The 24,130-nt window shown below is 35.8% G+C and overlaps 1 protein-coding gene and 1 long non-coding RNA gene across 2 annotated transcripts; one reads left to right on the top strand and one right to left on the bottom strand.

Moving 5' to 3' along the window:
- Positions 1-6,396: 6,396 nt before the first annotated feature.
- LOC136234001 (uncharacterized) lies at positions 6,397-8,837 on the bottom strand. Its single transcript, XR_010691014.1, has 5 exons — positions 8,598-8,837; positions 8,448-8,506; positions 8,088-8,159; positions 7,054-7,213; positions 6,397-6,599 (listed from the first exon to the last, which is right to left on the bottom strand). It is a non-coding gene; the product is annotated as an uncharacterized lncRNA (long non-coding RNA).
- Positions 8,838-13,335: 4,498 nt separating this feature from the next.
- On the top strand, positions 13,336-16,359 carry LOC136233748 (probable cinnamyl alcohol dehydrogenase 1). The gene is made up of 6 exons (XM_066023444.1): positions 13,336-13,595; positions 13,921-14,034; positions 14,111-14,341; positions 14,431-14,716; positions 14,792-14,873; positions 15,378-16,359. Exons 1-6 carry the CDS (start codon positions 13,336-13,338, stop codon positions 15,386-15,388), a joined length of 984 nt encoding a protein of 327 aa, XP_065879516.1. The 3' UTR covers positions 15,389-16,359.
- The last annotated feature ends 7,771 nt before the right edge of the window (positions 16,360-24,130 follow it).

Here is a 24,130-nt window from a genome sequence, read left to right as displayed (position 1 = left end):
TGAGGCAGTTTATTTGGTTCTATCATATGGATTCACAAGGCTAGAAGTTGCAGTTGCAATCAATCTCCTGCTTCATTCCATGGAAATTTCATGTTATAGTGCCAAGGATTTAGGACCCACTGCACAAATCGTTGCCAACAAACTTAGCATGGCTGCTGATCGCTTTGATCCTAAACTACCGACCTTGCAGAATCCTGCTTTTCTGAATGGGGGTATGGGCAGTCAGATGCCTTGTAATTTTCCTTCCAATACGACTGAGGCTTATAAAGGAAAGATGGTATGTACCGATGGTGGAGGACAGAATACTGCTGCTCTTGCTCATTCAACCAAAACTATAGTTTGTGTCTTAATCAGAACATCCCTTACTATACATGGTTGCTAAACCATCCAGAGACAAAGAGCTTGGCTGGTGCAAATAGGTTGTATCAAAATGGAAGAGGCAGAATACTGCTGCATGAACGGGTAGTTCTGCTGCAGATGCATTAAAACAGCAGTATATGGAAAAACGTCAACTTCTGTGGAACCGCAAGCAATTGTCCTTGAAGTGTAATAGGCTTCCTGATCTCAATCTGTTGTAGGCTCAATCATGTGGTAACCAAAGAAATTGCGAGAGGTTAATGCCTGGATTGCATTCAGCTCTGCTCCAGAACATCCCTTACTATACCATCCAGAGACAAAGAGCTTGGCTGGTGCAAGTAGGTTGTATCAAAATGGAGGGGGGCAGAATAATGCTGCATGAACGGGTACTTCTGCTGCAGCTGCATTACAACAGCAGTATATGGAACAATCTCAACTTATGTGGAACCGCCAACAATTATCCATGAAGGGTAATAGGCTCCCTCATATCAATCTGTAATGTTTGTGCCCTTTCTTTCAATTCTGTAATAATTGTAGTTGTTTCAGCAGTATAATAAGAAGTTAATGAATGTTATGGTCTGATATTACCATGGACAGTTGAAAGTCTATTCATTTGGCAACCGATGAAGCCAAGTTACTGGAAAAACAAAAGTCTATTTGCACAACTAACATTAGTTTCTAGAGAACTTTCTATTCATTAACTAATGAAAATAATGAACAAAAGGAGGATATAAATTATTTTCAAAAGATTTATTAACACAGTTTCCTTTAATTTTCAAAATCTATAGTTAGGCCTACATAAACCAACTAAAAGTGATTTTTTCTTAAGGAAAAAAAAGTGATTTTCAATAAGAATGACAATTTAAGTGGGAGACAGGTAAACATAAACACATATACAATCTTCTAATTAACAAATGTTCATCTATAAATTCACTATCTTTACGTGGAAATAATGGAGCTAGTTGTCAAAATTCAGAAAAAAAGGCCTTTTTAAAATTGGAACTCAAATGGTCAAAATCATAGAAAATACTTTCTGTTAATGAAAGAAAAACACGTACGCAAATCAGAGGATAATATAGTACGTTAGTTAGGAGTAAAAGACCAATGTCATATCCAAATAGTGATTTAGATCTTGAGATTTCCCGTTAAAATATAAAATCAGGAAAGCAAAAGTAGAAAGATTTATCAGAGAATTAGGGATTAATGCTGAAGATCATTTGTATGGGTTCATAACTATCATGTAGAGGAGATGCATGATTGCATCCCATCAACAGCAAAACAAGTTTCCATGAATGTTATCTCCGATTCAGATCCAGGGGAGTTACATCTGGCTGAACACTCATGTCTCAAAAATCATAAATTTGAGAACTGCTTATGTAGAGTTACGAACACTTATATATATTGAAAATCACTCTGTCTATTGAAGTAATATTTTAAGAATTTTTGAATTGGTAATTTGGTAAGCGTATATCAAATAAGAAGAGTGACATGTCATTTTGATCTGTCAAACTTATAATATTTTGATTTTTTTATTTCTCTAATTTAATTATTATTTTAATATATTTCATATTATGTCTGTTTTAATTAAAATAATATTTTAAGAATTTGAAAGTTTGAATTGGCAATTTGGTAAGAAGAGTGACACATCATTTTGAACTGTCAAACTTATAAAATGTTATTTTTTTATTTCACTAATTTTTAAATCCTATTTATTAATTACTAATTATTACTTTAATCTATTTAGAACCAAATTAATCTCATGTAGTCCTGTAAGTGGTTGTATTCATATGTTATGTCCATGTGAAGAAACTTTTATTAAACAATATTTTAAGGATTAAAAAAAACTAAATTTGAACACTTTAACTTCTTTCAATACTTATTTATCCCAACCTTCAAAGTTTCATAAATTTACAAAATTTGATAAAAATTTGTTCACAATAGAATGAAACTTAAGTAAACAAGTATGATAAAAAAAATGAAAAAAAAAATATTACTGGATTTTCTTAAATTTTATCGTATAAATATATGGATTATATGTAAGAATGATACTGACCATCAATATTATATTTTCTTGTAAAAATATGATAAATCTAAATCATTGTTTGTATATTAAAAAAAGTTGTGATTATCTCATTTCTAAATTCATAGAGGTTCTTTTGGTGTTGAAGGCTTCATTGGAAAAACCTAGTGAATTTCTCTAACCTCTAAGGGACGGGTAATGAACTTTATAAGATAAGCTGTAAAAATTTATGAGATAAGTTGTAAAAATGCTTTTAACGTTGACAGTTATGAGAAATTTTACCCCTAACGTCTAAAATAATGAATTTTACCCCTAACATTGGCAGTTAAGAGCAATTTTAAGCTTAATGTTAGTGGCCCCACAAGGGCATTGTATGGAAGTGTCATGTCAACTACTAGGAATTCTGATATGATTCACTACTTTGGGCCAAAATCTCCGACTCCACTTCCAACCTGATGCTCCAGAGTAATGGAACCGTATGACCACTAATCCCCATAAGGGTTCATGCTTTTATTTATCTTATCCTAGCTAATATTGAGTCCCTCAAAGACTTTACGGGTACTAATGTTGACGGAACTCTCAGTATCCATAAAGACACGGCGAACCTTGTATTCGACAATTAATATCACAATTACCCACGCATCATCATGCCATCCTTCAGATTTATTTTTGAGGTTGCCGAAATAAAAGTCAAAGAGTTGTTCTTTTACTCTTTCAATGGCCACAGTTTCCTCCCTCTTCCTCTTGGTTCGGGAACCTCCCATGATCATGTTTATTATCCCCTTAGGGGCCAATCGTCTTGCTTCTTTTCCTTTTCTTACTTGCCTCTATCGTTGTATTTCTTGAAGAATCGTCCAACTTACCACTTGATGCCATTTTCTCCAGCTCTGCCGCTATAGCTGCCAGCAATCTTTTGTTTCGTGGCCTTCACTCTTGTGAAAGTGGCCGTATTTTTCGTTGCTCCCCTTGTTTTTTAGTTTAGGTGGGTATTCAATTCGCATCTTATTATCCTCCATCCAAAAGAGAGTTTCTTTGCAAGGGGCGTTAAAGGGATTTCTTCACCTATCTCTCTGCTCCTGAAGCCTGTCAGAGGTCGCCCACCCCTCTCTTCCTTTCCGGGGCACCTATTAGTGTTGGGGACCTGCTCACTTCGAAGCAATAGGTTTGGCTTGTGCTCGTCCCAACGATTGTAGTCTCTGGGTCTATTCATCAGCTCTTGGAAATCTTTTAGTCGACCGGTGATGGTGATGATGCTTTGTTGAAGCGCCCGACTTCAGCAATTTCTCTTTAGGGCTCAAGTGGGGGCAACAACTTACATGGACGAGCTTGGTAGCATAATATTCTTAAATTATTAGTTTTAAGAATAACAACTTACATAGCCGAGATTGGTAGCATAAGATTGTGACTCAAGTGGGGGCAACAAAGTGATGGAACATTACTATGGCTCAAAAGTCTGGGCTCGATGCAGTTAACATTTGGCTGGCCCGTTCCAAGCTGAAAGTTTAATGATTTTGTTTCGACGAAGGTTGAGATGGCTTGGTTCCTAGAGTGGAGGGCACCACGTTAGGCTCGTTTCACATAGCAGCGACAACCTCCCGCTCCCAGCAGTGGAAGGATTACAAGCTAGTGCCACCCGAGCTCACATGGTCTAATGAGTCAAGCTACTGAACCATCACTTTTTTGTTAATCCATTTGAGAAATATTCATCAGGTACTTAATAATCAAATCTGGAGCCAAAACCAAGGTGAGTTGTAGTTTGTTTGAGTGCAGAATGATATTTATAAATCTTCAAGGTTTTGAGTATATAAAATTAACAGTTATCAAGGTTATTTTCTTGTTGCAGATTCAAACAAAATCAATCAACAAACCAGATTCATAGGTTGGATTCATAGAAAGTTTATGGGAAGGAAAGAGTACTGAATACATTAGTATTGGACTTCTTTCTTTTTTCCGTTTCTGATGTACCTATTTGAATAGATTTTTTTTATTCTTCCATTCTTAAATAGCAAATCAAGTTTTTTTTATTGTTTTTTTTTGCCAGCCAATCAAATCTTGTATGTATGTTTGTTTATTCAATAAAAAGGATTTTGAATCCGATGATTATACTGGATTCAATAGACTTTATTTTACGAGTTAGGGTTTTCGGTTCTTCCATCCGTAACCGAACTGAACAGGTGGAATTTGAGATCTTAATCTTTCGTAGAAAAAATGATGAAACATATAATGATTTTCAATCTAGTTAGATTTCTTCTTCTTTCAAATTTACTGTCTGTTTTAATTTAAACTTTCATTATTTACAATTCAATTAGGTTATTCTTGAAGTTTTTTTTTTTTTTTTTTTTTTTTGCAATTAATGGATTAAAGAAGAAATTTAAATCCTAATGTAACATTAAAATGTCATTTTATTTAAGGATTAAAATGCACTTTCAATACATCTCTAAGTGTAAGTATATAATCCCACAGTTTTCCATCTTAAAGACCTAAAAGAAATTAAAAATAGTGGAACAATCACCAAAACAATTTTAATGGTCAATATGCAACGAATTCAATTTTGATTCATGCATATTTTCTAAGGTTGACAAATTGACATTTTCCTTATTATATATAATAAAGTAATTGGATATTATCACCAAACCAAAACATGTATATGGAAATAACTCATTTTCCTAAGGAGACAATGGTATAAATATGATATTAATTATTTGTCAAAATATATATGTATAACAGTGTAATTATTAAAACAAGTTTAGTGGTTTAAATTCAATGAATTCAATTTTATGTTTGAAGGAAATTTGATTAATCCACATTTCGTTTAATATGGCATAGTTGTAAATAGACTTGTTTATGGATTGGGCAAGGTCAGGCCTAATCGGGCTTGATATATAATTATGGAGAAATTAGGTCGGGTTGGGTTAAAGTAAGAAAACTAAATCTCAAACCCAATCCACTTATATTTATATATAAAAAAATACAATTTTTATTAATTTTTATTGGAAAAAAATAAAAAGAATTAAACTATAATTATAATTTTTCTTTAAACTAAACTTTATTAATGATCAAAATTGCAACAAAAGTTCAACATAGAAGGAGAAATAAAACTCAGTACAATATCATAGAAAGTAAGACTAGCAGTTTGAGAAGTCGACCTAGCCAAAGCATGTGCCGCACTATTTGCATGTCTTTTAATAAAACAGATTGAGTAACCGTTGTTAACTTCCACTAACCTTTTGCATTCAGAAATAATATCACCAAATTCAGAAAAATCCAAATTAGATGAACTAAAAGCATCACAAGTCAGTTGGGAATCAACCTCAAAAACAACCCGATCAAAACCAACCACCGAACCCATTTACATACCAGTGGAGTTACACACAATTGCCCCCATTCCAGTTCGATTTCCCGAGGAAAACAACGCCATATCAGAACAACACGAAACTGAACCGGGTAGTGGTCTATGCCAACAGTACACTACTAGAAAATCATCAAACTGTGACGGAAATTTCGTCACAAATCGCTCAATTCCGTCACTAAATCGTCTTAGTGACGGAATTTAAGACGAAACGAAACCGTGGTTATATTGATCGACGCAAATTTCACGTACGTTTTTTATGACGGAATTTCCTGACGGACTGATGACGGAATTCCGTCAATAGTGGAGACGAAATTCGAGACGGAAATAAACGTTAGGACATCCTTACGTTATTCAGTGACGTTTTTCCGTTACAAACTTAAGACGAATTACAAAGACGGAAATAAACGTTAGAATCTTAATTCCGTCACAAATAAAAATTGCAAACGGAATTCCGTCACAGTATAATGTTTATGTTTTTTTAATACCAAATAATACATTTAAATAAATATTCGTTTTATCATTCATCTATATAGATATATGTAGATATATATATATATATATATATATATATATATATATATATATATATATATATATATATACTAAAATATGAATATAATTTAAACTAAAATATATTAATATAAATAAAATATATAAGATCATATATATAATTACAAAACTAGACTAATTGCTTGCATAATATTCAAATAATCTAAAAGGCTTTTGGATCCTATACAAAATTAACCTCCAAAATATGCACCATGCATACCAAACATCTGATTGCACTTCTTCAAAACATTAGACACCCATGCATTTGTTCCATACTGCCGTGATATAGTATTTGTATCGTCCCTTTGCAAAGCAGAAGACCTGAAGAGAATGGAAATAAGTAAGTGAACTTTACATGAGGAAGATATAGACAGTGAAATATATTTAAGGATTCAATTTTAATGTTTATAATATTTTAGGATGAGTAATGCATTTAATTTGATTCTTGTTATCTAATTAGTTGATAAGGAAGCTTTTATCCGTTATTAAATTAGAGTGAGATAATACATTCTAACCACATCAAAGTATAGATGAGTTTTAGCAATAACTCCTGCATTCAACTAATAAGTAGAGAGAAGGTCAAAGCCAATCATAAACGAAAATTAAATGATTAATTCCAGCTTAATTTTATGGTTCAATCATTAATCATAGTCAAACAAATTATGAGAATGCAAAAACCACATTAATCTAACGCATTAACTAGATAATTAAGAATAATTATATGAAATTTTAGCTAGTCTAATCTCATGATCATATGTATATAATTTTAGCATACCACTATTGTTTGTGATCCAACTGCACCTCTTTATATCCCCAACATTAGACTCGTCCTGGCAGTGCGATTGATTAACAATACCGCTGGAGTTTCTCTTCTTTGGGGCGGATCAGATGAAGAGCCAAAGATATCTTCTGCTCAAGTGGAGTATTAGAATAATCTGTAAGTGAAGAATTATTAGAATTCTGTGACGAAGACAAAGCTAAAGATAAAGATGATAGAGATAGTGAAGAATTGCTTTTGGGTATTAGAATATTTATGGTGTGTTTAAAATCACGATCAATGTCTACTCTTTAATAATGAAATTTTCACAAAGATCACTCGGATGAATAAACAAAGATTCTTGGAAGGAGGCATCTATCCAATTAAGCTTTTCCAATAATTTTAAAGTCCAATTGAAACATACTCTCTTTTCTAAATCAAACAGACACTAAATTAAGATTATTATCAACAAATAAAAATTCAAAAAAAGTGTAACCCTAAATAAATCTGAATCTTTTAATACATTAACAAAACTATATATTGGAAGGATGAAAATGATAAGATAAATATATTGTTATATGTAAAGATAGAGAAGTAGATAAGTTGCAGAAATATTGAAAAATGACATTAATGGTGTACAGGGCTTCCCATATCCATATATGGAAGCTTTCCAACTGGTATTCTCTTATCTATATTCTCTTGCAAACCCTTATAAAACCACACCCAGTTTTGACACAACTCCTCACCCTTGCAGATTCAACTATAACTCACAATGTCTATAACTAACAACCTGCCAACTCCATATCACAATCTGTTCAAATTCTGAAATCTATAGATGCAGAAAGAGTGAAGCTATACAATTCCAATCCTGCTACTGGTCTAGTCTACACAAACATGCTTGATCAAATGCTCGACTCACTTATTCAAGCTTTCTATATCAGAAACTGGCTGGCCTGGTGAGGGCGTTATAGAACAACCCGACACTAACATTTACAATGCCCAAGAATTTCAATAGCAAATCCTAATCCGTTCCAAATAAGTTAGAAAAATACCTTATCAATGGCGATGGAAGATGCAGAATCAGATCAGAGGAAGTCTGAGACCCACTGATGGGACATGTCTACCTGATGCATTTGCAAAATCACAAAATCAAATTAAGAAAAATGAGAAATTCATCTCAATAGCTAAAATATTCATATAGTTCTTTATTCAATTTAGTCAGTAATAATCTTCAACATCAACCATTTAAAAGAAAAAGATATATCTAGTCAAACCTAAAAAAAAGTGGAAACAAATAAATGAAAAATACCCAAAAATGAATTTCATCACATCTGGCCATTGTGTGTACACAAGAAAAATAAGCAAAATAAAAGAAAATTATTTCAGTGAATAATGGAACGAGAAAATCTCACCGGATCTAAAACCTCCACCGTCGATCAAGGAACGGATCCGGAAAAAAGAGCATCTGATCCTAAGCAAAAGTAGATCGAAACTGTTAGATTAAAAAAGAAAAACCAAATGGAAACAGGAAAAAAATCTAAACAAAAGAAAGATCCTTATACCTTTACTTGAAACGAAATCGGACGGAGAAAAGAACCTGGCTTGATCATTGATGGTCTCTGTTAAAGAAAAGGATACGTAAATGGGTGCCATTTGGGGAGTGTCGAAGACCGCCAAGAAAAGGAGTTCGTTGTTTGAAAAGGAGTGCCGCCACCGATAAGAAGAGAGGCACGATTGCTATGAGGTTGCTGCTCTTCGAGTGAAAGAGGGAAAGCAGAAAAGGGAAAAAAGTTTGAGAGGCGGAGCTGCACAAACGAATTAGGGTTGAGACCCCTAATATGAAAATGACAAATTTATACCCCTCCCATTATCAATTATCCCAGCCATCCATTTTCAATTTATACCCCTAAATTCCTAATCATCAAAAAGCTCTTCCATTTTTTCACTGTCATTTTTATAAAGTATCTAATATGAAAATGACAAATTTATACCCCTCCCATATCTATTGTTTTAAGAAAAAAATTCATACCTTTTCAGATTTAATAATTGAATTAGAGATTAATATTTTTAAATTCGGTAAAATATTTGAATTTTTTTCCAACTCGTACAAAATATAGTATATTTAAAAAAATGATTTTTGTCCACTTCTAATAGTATGTTTGTGATCTGTTACTAGTTAGTGATAAAATAACTCATATACGAAGTGTATTTGACAATATTCATGATCGAGTAGACAGTTTGACGATTTTTTTCTCAAATTGACCCAACTTATCAACGTTAGGAATAAAATTGTTTTAAGCTGCAACGTTAGGAGGTAAAATTGCACCATTTTAAATGTGAGAAGTAAAATTGCTCTTGACCATAAACGTTAGAGATATTTTTTGATCTTAATCCCTTAAATGTATATAATAATAAATGAAGGATCTAATTTTATATATAATAATAAATTTTAATATATAATAATAAATTTTAATTTTATATATAAATTTTAATTTTATATATAAAATAGATATTAAATGTTAATGTTTTTCTATGAATAATGTATAGATAATTTTAATGTCAAATTATTATATTTATATTATAAAACCGTGTGTTTATAGAAAGTTATAAAACTTTTTTTTATTGTGACGGAATTCATAAAAACGTCACTAAAAACGTCAACGTACTATGACGGAATAATTTTCGTCTCGCGTTCCGTCACACATGATCGCGGGAATTCTCCCGCCAGTTCATTATGACGGAAAATTTCATTCCGTCTCAAATTTCCGTCTCAAGCTTCGACGGAACACTTAGTGACGGAAATACGTCTGAATTTTATGACGAAAATAATTCCGTCACAATATTCCGTCACAGTTTGGCAATTTTCTAGTAGTGGTAGTCACAGCAATACGAATATGAAATACGAATTTCGTGCAATTAATAAAAAAAGAAAAATATTATATTTCATGCATTTCACGTAATTTCACATTGATTTATCTTAAGATAATTCCATATTTGTTAGTCCAATGTTGGTTTAAGATTTTGATTTATTTGGCTATCTAACGACTCAGGACCAACTGAGACTAAAAGGCATACCAATCGTGTCTCGGTGCTGCATGTGCCTTTGTAACAACGAGTCCCTGCAACATTTGCTCCTAGATTGTCCGTTTGCTAGGCAAATTTGGATGAGTATTAGCATGTTATTTGGTCGAAGGATAGATTTCTGCACTAATTTTCAAGAATTTATGCAGAGAGTGATAACACAAAGATTCAGTTCACAAATTCGAGCTATGAATTACCGTCGTGATACATGGAGTCTGGGTTATATGGATGGCTAGGAATGACAGTCTATTTGAAAATATCACGCCATTTATTCATAAGTCATTGCGTCTTTTTGTGGGCGCAAATTAGAAGAGCTGATGTTGTTGGGAAAGGTTCAGTGTGGAACTCCACAACGGAACTTGGAATTCTACACAGTTTGCGCTTACACCCGAGACTACGACACGCTCCACGGATGATTCTGGTTCGATGGCAGCACCCCCCTCTGTTTTGGACAAAGGTGAACACAGATGCATCTGTTATTGCAGGGTCAGGTGGAGGCCGGGGCATCATTAGAAATGACAGAGGCATCTCCATCGGGTCCTTCGCTTTCCCTTCGTCCTACGCACATGCTCACCTCGCTGAATTGGAAACAGCCTTACAAGCCATCCACCTTGCTCATTCTCACGGCTGGAAGTCTCTCTGGTTAAAAAGTGATTCATCTTACGTAGTCTCCCTGCTAAAATCATATCCTGGACTGATCCCATGGCAACAAAGAGTTTAGTGGCAGCGGAGCATCTCGCTTCTGGACACAATGAACTTCGTGGTTTCGCACGTCTTCTGGAAAGGCAATATGGCTGTCGATTTCCTGGCTAATTTGGGACGAAATAACACTTCAACATGCTGGTGGGATTCTCATCCGTCGGTTCTTAATTCTTTTATTATTGATAATTGTATAGGACGTACGATGTATCGATTTGCTTAATTTTGGACTACTTTGTAGTTTTTCTGCTATTTATATATTTTGAGTTCGTGTCTCGTGGCAACCGAGGGGTGTCAATCTAGTTGGGATGTCTCGGCTCCTTGATATTCCTCCTCTTCCTTTAATAAAAAAAAATTTGATTTATTTATATTAATTAATCATAATTTATGGAGATATATTATACTAGAGGGAAAAAACGTCTTACTTAATTTATTGATTAGATTTCTCACATTCTTACAAGGAAATATAATATTAATGAGCAGTATTTTTAGCTCTAAAACATCGAACTTTATATTCAATAAAATTTAAGAAAAATAAATTCCAGTGTAAACCCTCATCGAGGTCTGTGGTTTACCCTGACCTTGGGAGTGGGTAGACCTACCCTTACCTAAACTTTTGCCTATCAAAAAAAAAATTAAGAAAAATAACTAATGCTTTTTAGCACTCTTTTCATAATAATTATTGACTTAAATTTGATCAATAATGTTATAAAAAAAATTCATCATATGAGAACAAATTTCTATTACATGTTTTTAATCTAATTTTTATTTTGATTAATGAAATTTTAAACGTTGCAATTAATAAAAGGATATGTATAAAAATATCCACAATATTAATAACTATGAGCAATTTTATTAATGGTCTAAAATGCTGCAATTTTACCATTAATATTGACAATTAAGATCAATTTACTTGGATCAATTGAAAACATCATTAGAGCACATTTAGAGCATCTCTAGTGGTCATTGGCAGGGACCAATTTGCAATTTCTGAAAATTATAAAAGACCTGCTAACCACTAGAGGATATCCATTTGAAGTCTCTAAACTCTAGCGAGTCGCCAATCCTAGCGACTTGCTTGGCTTCGGCTTGGTTTTAGTAGAAGACACTCCATTGGGAGCGTGTGTGATTCACTTTTGGGGAAAAAGACATTAATAAGAGGTTGCGTGAGTGGAGAAGCCATTTAAGGCGCGTCTGAATTCCATTATACGAAGGTTTGTTGGACCACATCTCAATTGCCTTTCGAACTACAATTTTCTTTTTTTTATTTCATACCTCAATTAATTACAAATAAATATATAAACAGACAAAATAATAAATTTTGATGTAAAAATGTAAATAATTTACTATTTTTTATATTATATCTCAATTTTTTTTCATGATACCTCAATTTAATTGGATAAATATTAATGATACCTCAATTGGTTTTTGGATTGCAATTTTTTTAATACATGGATTAAAGTATCATTAATATTTATTTAATTAGTAATAAACTAATAATCAATATTTTTTTATTTAATTAGTATTTATTTTTTAATCAACTAATTTCTAAATAGAAAAAATATTAACTGAACAAAATAAAGAAAATAAAAAAATTTATAACATGTGAGACCCATTAAATAGTTGTGACAGTGACTAACCACTAGAGATGATTTTTGATAGAGTTGTTTTAAAGAGAAAGTTGTTAGAAATGGGTGGGGTGGAATGGTTGGAGGGTGTGTAACCCTCCAATAATTAGAGTTGCTCTTAGTGGTTTATGAGAAGGATTAATCTGCAAATATACAAAATATAAAATGTGTATTTAACCATTAGAAAATAAAGAAAGTGTTGTATCCAAACTTGGATACGGATCACAATGGTGGATCCTACATATAAAATGGCAATAAAATCCTATTTTCTTTTTGAGATGTATGAAAAATGGACCTAAAAATGTCGAGAAAATCGAATAACCACCGTTCCTATTTACACTCATTGAAATTCGTCTGCAAAAACTAACCGATTTAATCAATATATATATATATATATATATATATATAATTCATCGAAAATGTGCTAAACGGGTGATTCACACCATTTCGCCTAGGTAGAAACGGATAGGCGGAAACGGGTGGATCACGCGTTTCTTCCTAGGTGGAAATGGATGATTGTCACCCATTTCCACCTAGGAAGAAACGGGTGATCCGCCTGTTTCTACCTAGGCGAAATGGTGTTAATCATCCGTTTAGTACATTTTGGATGAATTTTTTTTCCCGAATCCGGAGATGAAATTCGTATTTTCGATTTGATTTTCAAATAAAAATATTTATCCGGAGAATTATTAGTCTTTTTCTTTTATCATGTTTAAGTCCCATTATTGTTGTTCAGGTTTTTGAATTTCGAAAAAATTTAAGAGAATTTCAGTTTTTGAGTTTAAAATCCACTTTATAAAATGTAATTAACAGATTTTAAATATCAGAGAAATAAAAAGAAAAAAAAAGAAAAAAGAAAAAAAAGAGAATTGGATAAGTTTGACAGATCAAGATGAGGTGTCACTCTGTTCTTACCCCTACAAATTCAAGACCTAATTTAGTTTGTATCCAAAGAAAGAAAGAGCTTTTGAGGGGTGGGTCTTCTCTGCCGCCGAGCGATAACCCACCCTTTCTTCTCGCCGCTGGAGAACAACAAAGCATCTGTGTGAACTTTGATAGGATGCGATTGCGATTAAGTCGATCATCAACTGATAGTCATGAACCCATACAAAATCATTTGGAATTTTGGTGCATCCCGAAAGCTACTTCTGGGTAAATAATTCTTTGTACTTTTGCTTTATTGGCTTTATGATTTAATCGGAATTCTTATATTGCATCAGAAAGTAATTTGGATATGTCAAATTGGAAATTAAGGAAGAGAACCTAGGTTAGGTTATTATTTAGCATCAGAAATCTTTAAACCCCCCAAATTAAGTTTTAATAAAATGCATCATAAGGCTAGAGATCCATCTGGAATTTTATCACCTTATAAGTTTAATATATATATATATATATGTTTGATGCATCTTCCTTGGCACTCCCTAAGATGTTTTTAGAATGCTAAAACAGTGTCTTTTTCTGAATGTTACTTGCTTAGGTCTGTTGGTGGGGATGATGTTTCACTGAAAATTACACATTGTGGAATATGCTATGCTGATGTTATTTGGAGTAGGAATATGCACGAAAATTCAAAGTATCCCATGGTGCCAGGGTGGGTAACATACTTCTATGATTTCACAAAATTCTCATCTCCATGAATTAAAGAATTCGTGATTTGGCATTTGCAGGCATGAAATTGTTGGAATCGTACAAGAAGTTGGTTCAAATGTTAGCCACTTCAAGGTTGGTGACCATGTTGGAGTAGGCATGTATGTTAGCTCATGTGGAGATTGTGAGTATTGTAATGATAGGGAAGAATATAATTGCATAAAAGTGCCAGTTCTGACCTTTAATGCCATTGATGTGGATGGAACAATAACAAAAGGAGGATATTCTAGCTTCATTGTTGTCCATGAAAGGTAAACTAACTATTCGATAATTTCTTTGCTGATACTTAGGAAATCGAGTCAGATGTTATTACGCTGGTGATGACGATCAAAAACGGCAGGTTCTGCTTTAAGATACTAGAGGGTTATCCTATGGCCTCAGCAGCACCATTGCTTTGTGCTGGAATTACTGTGTACAATCCAATGATGAGACATGGGATGAATAAACCAGGTAAATCTCTAGGAGTGATAGGACTAGGTGGTCTTGGTCACATGGCAGTGAAGTTCGGGAAGGCCTTCGGACTCAAGGTTACTGTTATTAGCACAAGCATGTCCAAGAAAGAGGAAGCCATTGGTTTGCTTGGGGCGGACAATTTTGTTCTCTCATCCGATCAAGAACAGATGAAGGTACAATTGCACTTCTTTTTTTCTTGTTGGCATGCAAGATAGAAAAATATTAAACAATCGTTTATGTACGCGCAGGCTATTTCGAAATCGTTTGATTTCATAGTGGACACATCATCTGGTGATCGCCCATTTTATCAATACTTGTCACTTTTGAAAGGTGCTGGGATTCTTGTCCTTATAGGGATCCCAAGTGAATTCAAATTCAGTCCAGCAAGTTTTAATTTGAGTTTTACATTTTCTATAGATATGGGTATGACATTTTATATATTCATTGTTTTTTCGTTAAAGTACTATTTGATTTTAATAGTTGTTTTTGAGTTGAATAAAATGTTTTGTTATTATGGAAGACTAAAGCATAAAAATGATCACTAGTTGACACCAACGTTGCATAAGAATTTTGATTTCAAAGTGTTTCAAGTTTCCAAAATGTTTCGGAAATCGAAATTCTCTGAAAACTTGCATGAAATATTTCGGGTCATGATTCTTTAACCCATGCCCCCTTCATTCTCATTCCTATTTCTTCAACATTGTTACTAATAAGGTATTTCTACGAATTTTCAATAACTTGAACAAATGTTTTGCATATTATTTATCACATTTTATGGTGATTTTTGGTGAAACAAGTTGCTTGACAATTGATTTTGAATGGATATTTTTGCAGCTAAGCAATGATCTAAACCTTGAGCCTAATGGGAGATGAATTTATGGAATCATCTAGAGAACCGTGCCAATAAATGCAATGACATTGGTTGAAATGTTCCTAGATTCGGTGAGTAAGTGAGAATTAGCCCTAGTTCTCATGACATTATTTATGCAAGGATTCAATTCGGTGAAATTTTCCAACAATTGTTACCAAAGTATGGATAATTCATGTACTTGAAACTGGAAAATTAGGACACATGAAACTCGAACATTATGCAAAATAAACACGGTGAGTGAACGTTTTGATGTGCTATACATCCATAGATGTCAACGCCATCAATAATCAAGGAGACTGCAATGGATCTGGCAGATAAACTCCAACATGGAGAGTCAGCATTCAAAGTCAAGAAAGGTCTTGCGGACTGAATGAAGTAAGCAACATAAAGCACGAGCTCCACTCAGAAACTAATAGAAGAGTTTCTGGTATAGCGAAAGAAGTAAGGAAAAATCACAGGGACGCTGTCCAAAACACCACGAATTCGGTAACAGTCATTGGTGTTCTCTTTGCTTCAATTGCTTTCTTGGCTATATTCAGTGTGACCGGGCAATATTTAACCCAGTCACTGTGCAATACGGACTGGTACAGTAGTACCTATCTGGTTCGCATTGAACTGGTAGAAGTTGGACATTCTATGGACTTGGTAGTTGGTCGTCATCGTCTACCTAATGAAAGCCTAAGGAATGAAACCATGAAAACAGCTATAGATAGCCTAAATTCCCCCATTTCCTTACAATATAATAATGGAGCCTAAATTCCCCCATTTCCGATATGGATTTGGAGAGATTCATGTTTTGTATTGATCAGATACGAGAGATTGCAGCTGATTCATGTTTTTGATGATTTCATCTTTCCTTGTATTAATGATAACTTCAGCTGCAATTAATTTTGTATTAATGATATATGTTGATGATAATAATGACTTCTTATGTCTTATTACATAGCTATTTTGCAATGATGTTGAATTTAGGACACTTCTATCTATGCTTTTGATTGCTCGTTATTTGCCACAACTATATATTTATATTCATGACGCACCATTGTTGACAACTATATATGTATATATTCATGACGCACCATGTAGACAACTGTATATGTATATATCCATAATATTCATGATGCACCATCGTTTTTAAGAAGTTGATGATGATTTTCGAATACTCCGTGTTGACGATGAGTTTTGAATGCTCCGTGGACAGGAGGTATGCATATGGGATAAACCAAATAAGTGTCTTCTTTTTTTAAATATGGCAACGTGCAGGAATATTTTATTTTCCAAATCTTGTCCGACCACCATAAACACCTATTACGGCGGTCCAACTCCTGTAATCTTTTGGTCAAGGACATGACTCATGAATCCATAGCTAGATTGATACGAGCTTTACATTCGTTGGTCATATTTAACACTTCATTACAAACAAGTGAAATAACTATATCCCATTCGATTCCATAATAAATAGGAAGAATGATATATATATATCCCATTCGATTCCATAATAAATAGGAAGAATGTTATAAAAAATCAGATTCCCATATTTCAAACTCCTCAAGGCATGGAAGATCTTTGATTCGATTCAGATACCGAAAATCATCCGACTCTTTGGAGAATGCACCAATACTTGAGTTTCGCAACCTGAGTGAGATTGCATAATATCTACTCTGGGAAATATCACAATCTTTTACAACAATATATCTCTAAGGAAGTTAAATCATCTGGAATAAACGTCAGCCATTCACGTCTTCTCACACTCAATTCCATGAAACAAATGTCAGATAGAAGCCAATTTCGAAGATAAGTTAGTTTTGAACATCCAGCAATTGATAGACTTGTAAGAAAGCCAAAGGACTGCTGCCTGTCACTTAAGACCCGTAGTTCCTCTGCTTTCTAGCTTTAAAAGTTCAGACAGTTCATTCATTGGAAAACCTGTCAATTTAGGACAAGATTGAATGGACAAATTTTCGAGACAACGAAACACAACAGCCTTATTGGCATCCGATGGAGAGCTCCATTCTGTCAAATTCTCCATCTGGCTCATAAACAATGATCTCAATGCTGGAAACAACCTCATGCATCCAATGCTTGAACAAAATAACTTTCCGTTCCTCAATCTTGAGCAAAATAGAATCTGATGACAAAGAAATGTCCAACTTAAAAAATAAAAAATAAAAAGATTACAGACAACACCTTGAGATTGTGAAGAGAAAATAGTACCTGAGGGGCAGACTCAGATCTGAAGTGCAGAAAATTGCTCAAATCTGAATCAGAATATTGGTAATTAGTTTTTTCAATGCTTGAGCTAATTAACAACATTACATAAGCTTAAAATGATTGAACAAACCCATTTCAGAAGTTCGCTTAGTTCATATTAAGAAGGGCTAATAAATGAGATACAATGCAAATTTATAAGTGGCATCAAAGGAATTATGAATGAAGTGCAGGTAGTTGAGCATCTATTTTGTTAGTTTAGTTTGAGACTTTTTTACATTTTTTTTATCGAACCGAACCGAATACCGAAATACACTAAAAAATAAAACAAACGTCGAAAAGAAGTATCAAAAAAATCAAACCGAAAAACCGAATTCAATCGGTTCGGTTCCGTTCGGTATGCACACCCCTACTTCTCCGGATCCTCGCTTAGCAGGGACGCTTAGTGCACCGGGCCTCCCAAAAAGTTCAGAAATAATGCTCCTTTAGAAAGGTGCAACTTTGAGTTCCTAAAGCTTGAATAGTACAGAATATGACACATAAATGTACAACTGTTTGCACCAAAAATAAAGTTTTTTTTTATTGCATGCCCTGATTCACTCTTTTCATGGGATAAACTTTTCTTTTTAGGAAACTTTTTCTTAAAAGGCCTCTTTAGGAAATTTTTCATTTCAGAAAACTATTCATATTTTCCATTCACTTACGATTTCCTAGAGTGAACCTCAGTTTCACTCAGGGGAAACATCTAAAATAGTGTACCAACTTCCTATACAGTGTACCTCAGGGGAAACCAAATTCCTATGTAGTGTACCTTAGGGGAAACCATGGTGTAACTTAGGGAAAATCATAGTGTACCTCGTGGGAAATCATGATGTACCTTGGGGGAAACCATAGTGTACCTCGTGGGAAACCAACTTCATATAGTGGACATCAGGGGAAACTTGAAGTAAACTTAGGAGAACCAAGAGCTAGTTAATATTTTAACATGTTTTTTATGAGCCAATTGAAAAGCAGAAAAAATCAGAAAGTATACATATCAATCCATCGTGGAAGTCAAAGTGGAGGTTACTCAATATGGTGGAGAACGTAGATAAGTGGAAGCAAGCAGAAGTTACCTCCAACATCTATTAAAGGAAGGAATCACGATGACAACAACCAAATCAACAACTCAACACAACTACACAAAACTCTAGCAAATTATCTCTAGACTTCAGCATTTTTACAATTCTCGATTGTTCCATTAGATTTAATTTTCAAGTGCAAAGTTCATTCAAGCTTCCAGTACATTTTTATTTTATTTGTTGTTCAACCATTTTCTGTAAGGTCGGTATTGTTTTGATAATCGAATCTTTGGAATTTTACGGTCTCTTTATTCCATACAATCGTTTGAAATTAGAAGTTATTTAGACGCACTCAATATCATTTCATAGTTCGAGAATACTATAATTCTCTAACACGCCTGCAATTTCCCACAAAAGAGCCAAACAACAATTTTCAGAAATTTAAAAAAGATTCTAGCAATTTCAGATAATAGTACCTGAGGAGGAGGAAAACTGCAGATTATTTAAGTAGCATATTACAAAAGAAATAAATTGCAGATTAGACATATTAGGAAGGAAATCCATTGCAAATTTATAAGTGGCATCAAATGAAGTTAAACGCATACTTTAGCTGCTATTTCGTCTTATTCGTCTTATGCCTCTTTTATGCTTCTCCTCATTTTCTATGGTGTAAAAATATCCATAACCCTTAGCATTTAAAATAGTACAATTTTACCTACAATATTTATAGTTAAGAACAATTTTATCCCTAAGGTTGATAATTTGGGTTAATTTCAAACACTATTATTGATAACATCGGGATATTATCGCAAGGACCAAAAGAGATAATCGCCTCAAGTATGCCACGTGGCATAGGAAGCCGCCCGGAGGATCCCCCTGGGTTAGCTCTAAGAGATCCGCTGGCGGATCTCTATGGCGAATCTCTCCATTTACCTAAGTAACGACTAACCGTCAACTCGGCCATAATGATCATTAAATGAATCATTAATAGTCTTAACCCGCCAGGTTAAGAGTAACTTGTAATCGCCATTAAATGAGCATTAATGGAGACTCTCTAGTTACCTAGAAGTTACAAATCCATCAAACTATAAATAGCCTACGTCTAGGCTATCGAGGTATATATACTCTTACTCTTCGCTAAGCTTTGTCCATACAGTTTATTCTCCATATTTGTTACTGACTTTGGCATCGGAGTGTCCCCGGCCGATCCCAACGGCGCCTCACAGGGACGTGATCTGATTGGAAATTTCTCCAGTGTTATCAATTGGTGCGGTGAACGTGGAATCCTTGGTTAAATAAAGGATTTTTTGTTCACACAGAAACATCATGACGGAGGAAAGACGAAATTCCTCCTCTGAGATTAAATCACTGATAATTACACCGCCAAGTGCTGGTCGCACAGATACGACCACTCCTGAGAATTGTTATAAATGTCACAAGGAAAATGGCTACGCGGATGCTCGCTGGGGGTTGACTCGAAAAACCAAACGACTTGGTGGACAAGGTAAATTGGATCGATTTATCCAAATAGAAGGAAGAGAAGATGATAGACTCAAGGAGGACTTGATGAAAAGGAAGAGAAAAAACATAATTAAGGTCATAGCTGGCGGACCTGGTTATCAGCCAACGGCAAAGAAGGCAAGGATGACCACCCTTGAGAGAATGTCATTAAACCGCCCTTTTTCAGATACAGGTCAGAAGATTGCACCCCATGCGGACGCACTAGTTGTCACCATGAGGGTTGAAGGTTGGGAAATAAGGCGAGTAATGATTGATACGGGAAGTTCATGTAACATCATTACACGAGGAGCATTCGCCAAACTCAAAATTGATCCTGTCCGGGTAGAACCAACTGTGGTCGATATTTTAGGAGTAACTGGTCATACCATTCAGACGAAAGGTCAGGTTACTTTGAACTGCGAGCTTACTGGGGATGATCAAGTTTGGAGAGAAGATTTGGAGTTTTCGATCTTAGATGGACAATTAGCTTACAATATTATCCTTGGACGACCTTTTATCTCCGAAGTTGCAGCTCTTATCTCCATTCGCCATTTAACACTCTACATTCCCACGGCCAAGGGATCCATGATGGTCAAAGGTTGTCAAAAAGTGGCCTAAGAGACATATTCTGCATCCTTAATGATTCGCCCTCAATCTAAGGAGGAGGATGAGGAGGAACGCGTCACAATGGCTTTGGGGGAAACCGAAATGTACCCTGTGGCGGATGGGAAGCAGGTGCGGATAGCTAAAAGTCTACAAGGTGAGATCAGAGACGCAATCACCAAAGTACTTGGCGAAACTGAAGATGTTTTCGCGTGGAAGGATGAAGTACTCCCCGGGATTAGCCCAGACGTGATCACCCATAAACTCAACATTGACAAAAACGCGGTTCCTGTGGCTCAGAAGAGGAGAAACCATGGTCCGGAAAGGCAAAAAGTGATTGAGGATGAAATCGCCAAGCTCCAAAAGGCGGATGCCATCGAGGAGGTGCTTTATACCCAGTGGTTGGCGAACGTCGTACTAGTCAAGAAAGCTGGCGGGTCTTATCGTATGTGCATCGATTTCACAGATCTTAATAAAGCCTGCCCCAAAGATAATTATCCTCTACCGTGCATAGACATGCTTGTAGATGGAACTGCCGGTCACGCAATGTATTCCTTTACTGATGTAAAGTCTAGTTATCATCAAATCCCTATGGAGCCCTCGGATAGAATCAAGACCTCGTTCGTAACACATCAGGCCACTTATTGTTTCAAAGTTATGCCCTTCGGGCTCAAGAATGCGGGAGCTACCTATCAGAGGATGATGAACAAGATATTCGCGGACAATAAAAGTGGTAATTATTCCATCTACGTAGATGACATGATCATTAAAAGCACGACGGCAGAAAGGCATGCAGAAGATATAAAGGAAGTACTGGGCGTACTGCGACACCACAACATCAAGTTAAATCCCGAGAAATGCACTTTTGGAGCTACATATGGAAAATTTTTAGGATTCATGATCAGTGAAAAATGAGTTAGCCCAAACCCTGACAAAGTCAAAGCAGTTCTTGAGATGCAAGCGCCCCGGAACATCAAGGAGGTACAACGCCTTAACGGGCGTATCATAGCCTTGGGCAGGTTTATTTCTTGCTCAGCCCGTAGATGTCAGCCTTTTTTCGAAGTTCTCAAACAGCAAAAAGCATTCGAGTGGAATGAAGATTGTCAGAATGCCTTTGAAGGAATCAAGCGGTTCCTCACAGAACCACCTATGATGAGTCGACCTTTGAAGGGAGAAGATTTATACATGTATGTATCGGTCACGGATAAAGCCGTATGCACGGTCATGATACGGGAGGAGGATGGCCAACAGTTCCCAATTTATTACGTGAGCAAGGTTTTGAAAGATGCTGAAACCAGATATTCAAGACTAGATAAAATGGCACTGGCTGTTGTAACCACGGCAATACGCCTTAGGCCATATTTTCAGGCGCATACAGTAATAGTTCGTACCAATATACCAATGAGAAAAGTATTGCAGAAGCCGGACACTTCGGGAAGGTTGATGGAATGGGCGATCCGCCTAGGCGAATTTGATGTAAGATATGAAAGCAGGTCATCATTGAAAAGTCAAGTCCTGGCGGACTTCGTGAATGAATTCACTGATGAGGGGATATCTCATCCCAAACCTCCGTTAGAAGAATGGTCGATGTATACCGACGGGGCTTCATCGGCGGAGGGAGAAGGGGTGGGAGTTGTGATCAAGGGTCCCCATTACATAAAATTGCGGTACGCAGCAAAATTAAATTTCCATGCCACTAATAATGCTGCTGAGTACGAGGCCCTGATATTGGGTCTACGTATACTTCAAGAGATCACCCCGGAGCGGATCGTGATCTACAGCGATTCAAAACTAATGGTCAACCAAGTCATCAAGAATTACGAGGTAAAAGACGAGATCCTGGCCAAATATGTAGCAGAAGTCAAAAAATTGCTAGATAACCTTGAAGCTAAAGAAGCCAGATGGGAATTGGTTCACATACCAAGAGAATCCAACACAGAGGCGGATCAATTGGCCAAAATGGCTTCTTGTGAGACAAACTGGGCGGATCCGGACTGTCCCTTCGAGGTAAAAATGGCCCCGACATTTGTATCTGCAGAAGTAACCCTACTCACAACAGTGGAAGATGATTGGAGGACGGTTATCCGCCAATACTTGCTAAATGGAACATTACCTGAAGATAAAGAAGAGTCGCGAAGGATAATCAGAAGGGCAGCTTATTTCTCCTTGATCAACGATGGTCTTTATAGAAAATCCTTTAGCCATCCTTGGCTGAAGTGCATTCTACCTGAGGAGGGACAGCAAATCCTTAAGGAGCTACATGAGGGATCTTGTGGATCACACGAGGCATCCGCCACGATTTTGAAAAAATCCAGGTTAGCAGGTTTCTACTGGCCCACGGCCGAGTTAGACGCTCAGAGTTTGGTAGAATCTTGTCACAGTTGCCAGATTCATGCAAATGAGTCACACACCACCAAGCACATCCAAAAACCAATCATTGAAGGCCGTCCGTTCTCCCTCTGGGGAATAGACATTGTTGGCCCATTTCCTCCAACTCGCCGGCAAAAGAGGTATGTAATAGTGGCGGTGGACCATTTCACCAAATGGGTGGAAGCCGAGGCTGTTTCCTCCATTACAGCGGAGCGGATAGTGGAGTTTGTTAGGGACAACATCGTGGGAAGATACGGCATTCCACATACTATTATCACCGACAACGGGACACAATTTAACTGTGGCAAATTCAAGGCTTTTTGTGAGGGATTGGGCATCCTGAACAGATTCGCTTCCGTTTATTATCCTCAGTCCAATGGAATGACCGAAGTAACCAACCGAACGATTGTAAAAGGGATAAAAAAGAGACTAGGAGAACACGACAAAAAATGGGCGGATCAGCTTACGAGTGTTTTATGGGCCTATCGTACAACTCCTAGAACTGCTACAGGAGAAACGCCATTCGCCCTTTCTTATGGAGTGGAGGCCGTAATCCCAGTTGAAATACAAGTCCCCAGTGATCGAGTGGCCTTTTATTGCAAAGAGGACAATGATAAACGGTTAAGGGACCGCCTAGATCGGGTTGAAGACTGTAGAAACCAATCCTATGTACGCATGGCAGCGTATAAGCAGCGGATTGCCTCTTATCATGACAAAAATATCAAGCTTGTGGATTTGAAGATGGGGGATCTGGTGCTTCGTAAAGCTGATAAAATCCAATCTCGAGAAGGCAAAGGCAAGTTAGGGATCAATTGGGTAGGTCCATACCAGATAGTGGAGAAGGTTGGACCAGCCACATTCAAAATACAAGATACGGAGGGCAATACGCTACCACGCACGTGGAATCTCCAAAACCTCCTCAAATACTTCGTCAGAAAATGAAGCACGCTCACGGTCTTGAGTACTCTTTTTTC

This window comes from Euphorbia lathyris, chromosome 6, assembly GCF_963576675.1.
Source record: "Euphorbia lathyris chromosome 6, ddEupLath1.1, whole genome shotgun sequence".
NCBI lineage: Eukaryota > Viridiplantae > Streptophyta > Magnoliopsida > Malpighiales > Euphorbiaceae > Euphorbia > Euphorbia lathyris.
The sequence above is the reverse complement of the archived record's forward strand: the minus strand, read 5'-3'. Positions and strand labels throughout refer to the sequence as shown.

Excerpts from the sequence above, each read along its gene's own strand:
- LOC136233748 (XM_066023444.1), top strand. The coding sequence starts at position 13,336 with ATGAGGTGTCACTCTGTTCTTACCCCTACAAATTCAAGACCTAATTTA. Across the intron at positions 13,596-13,920 it reads ATCCCGAAAGCTACTTCTGG|GTCTGTTGGTGGGGATGATG; the intron begins GTAAATAATTCT and ends TTACTTGCTTAG. Across the intron at positions 14,717-14,791 it reads CCGATCAAGAACAGATGAAG|GCTATTTCGAAATCGTTTGA; the intron begins GTACAATTGCAC and ends ATGTACGCGCAG.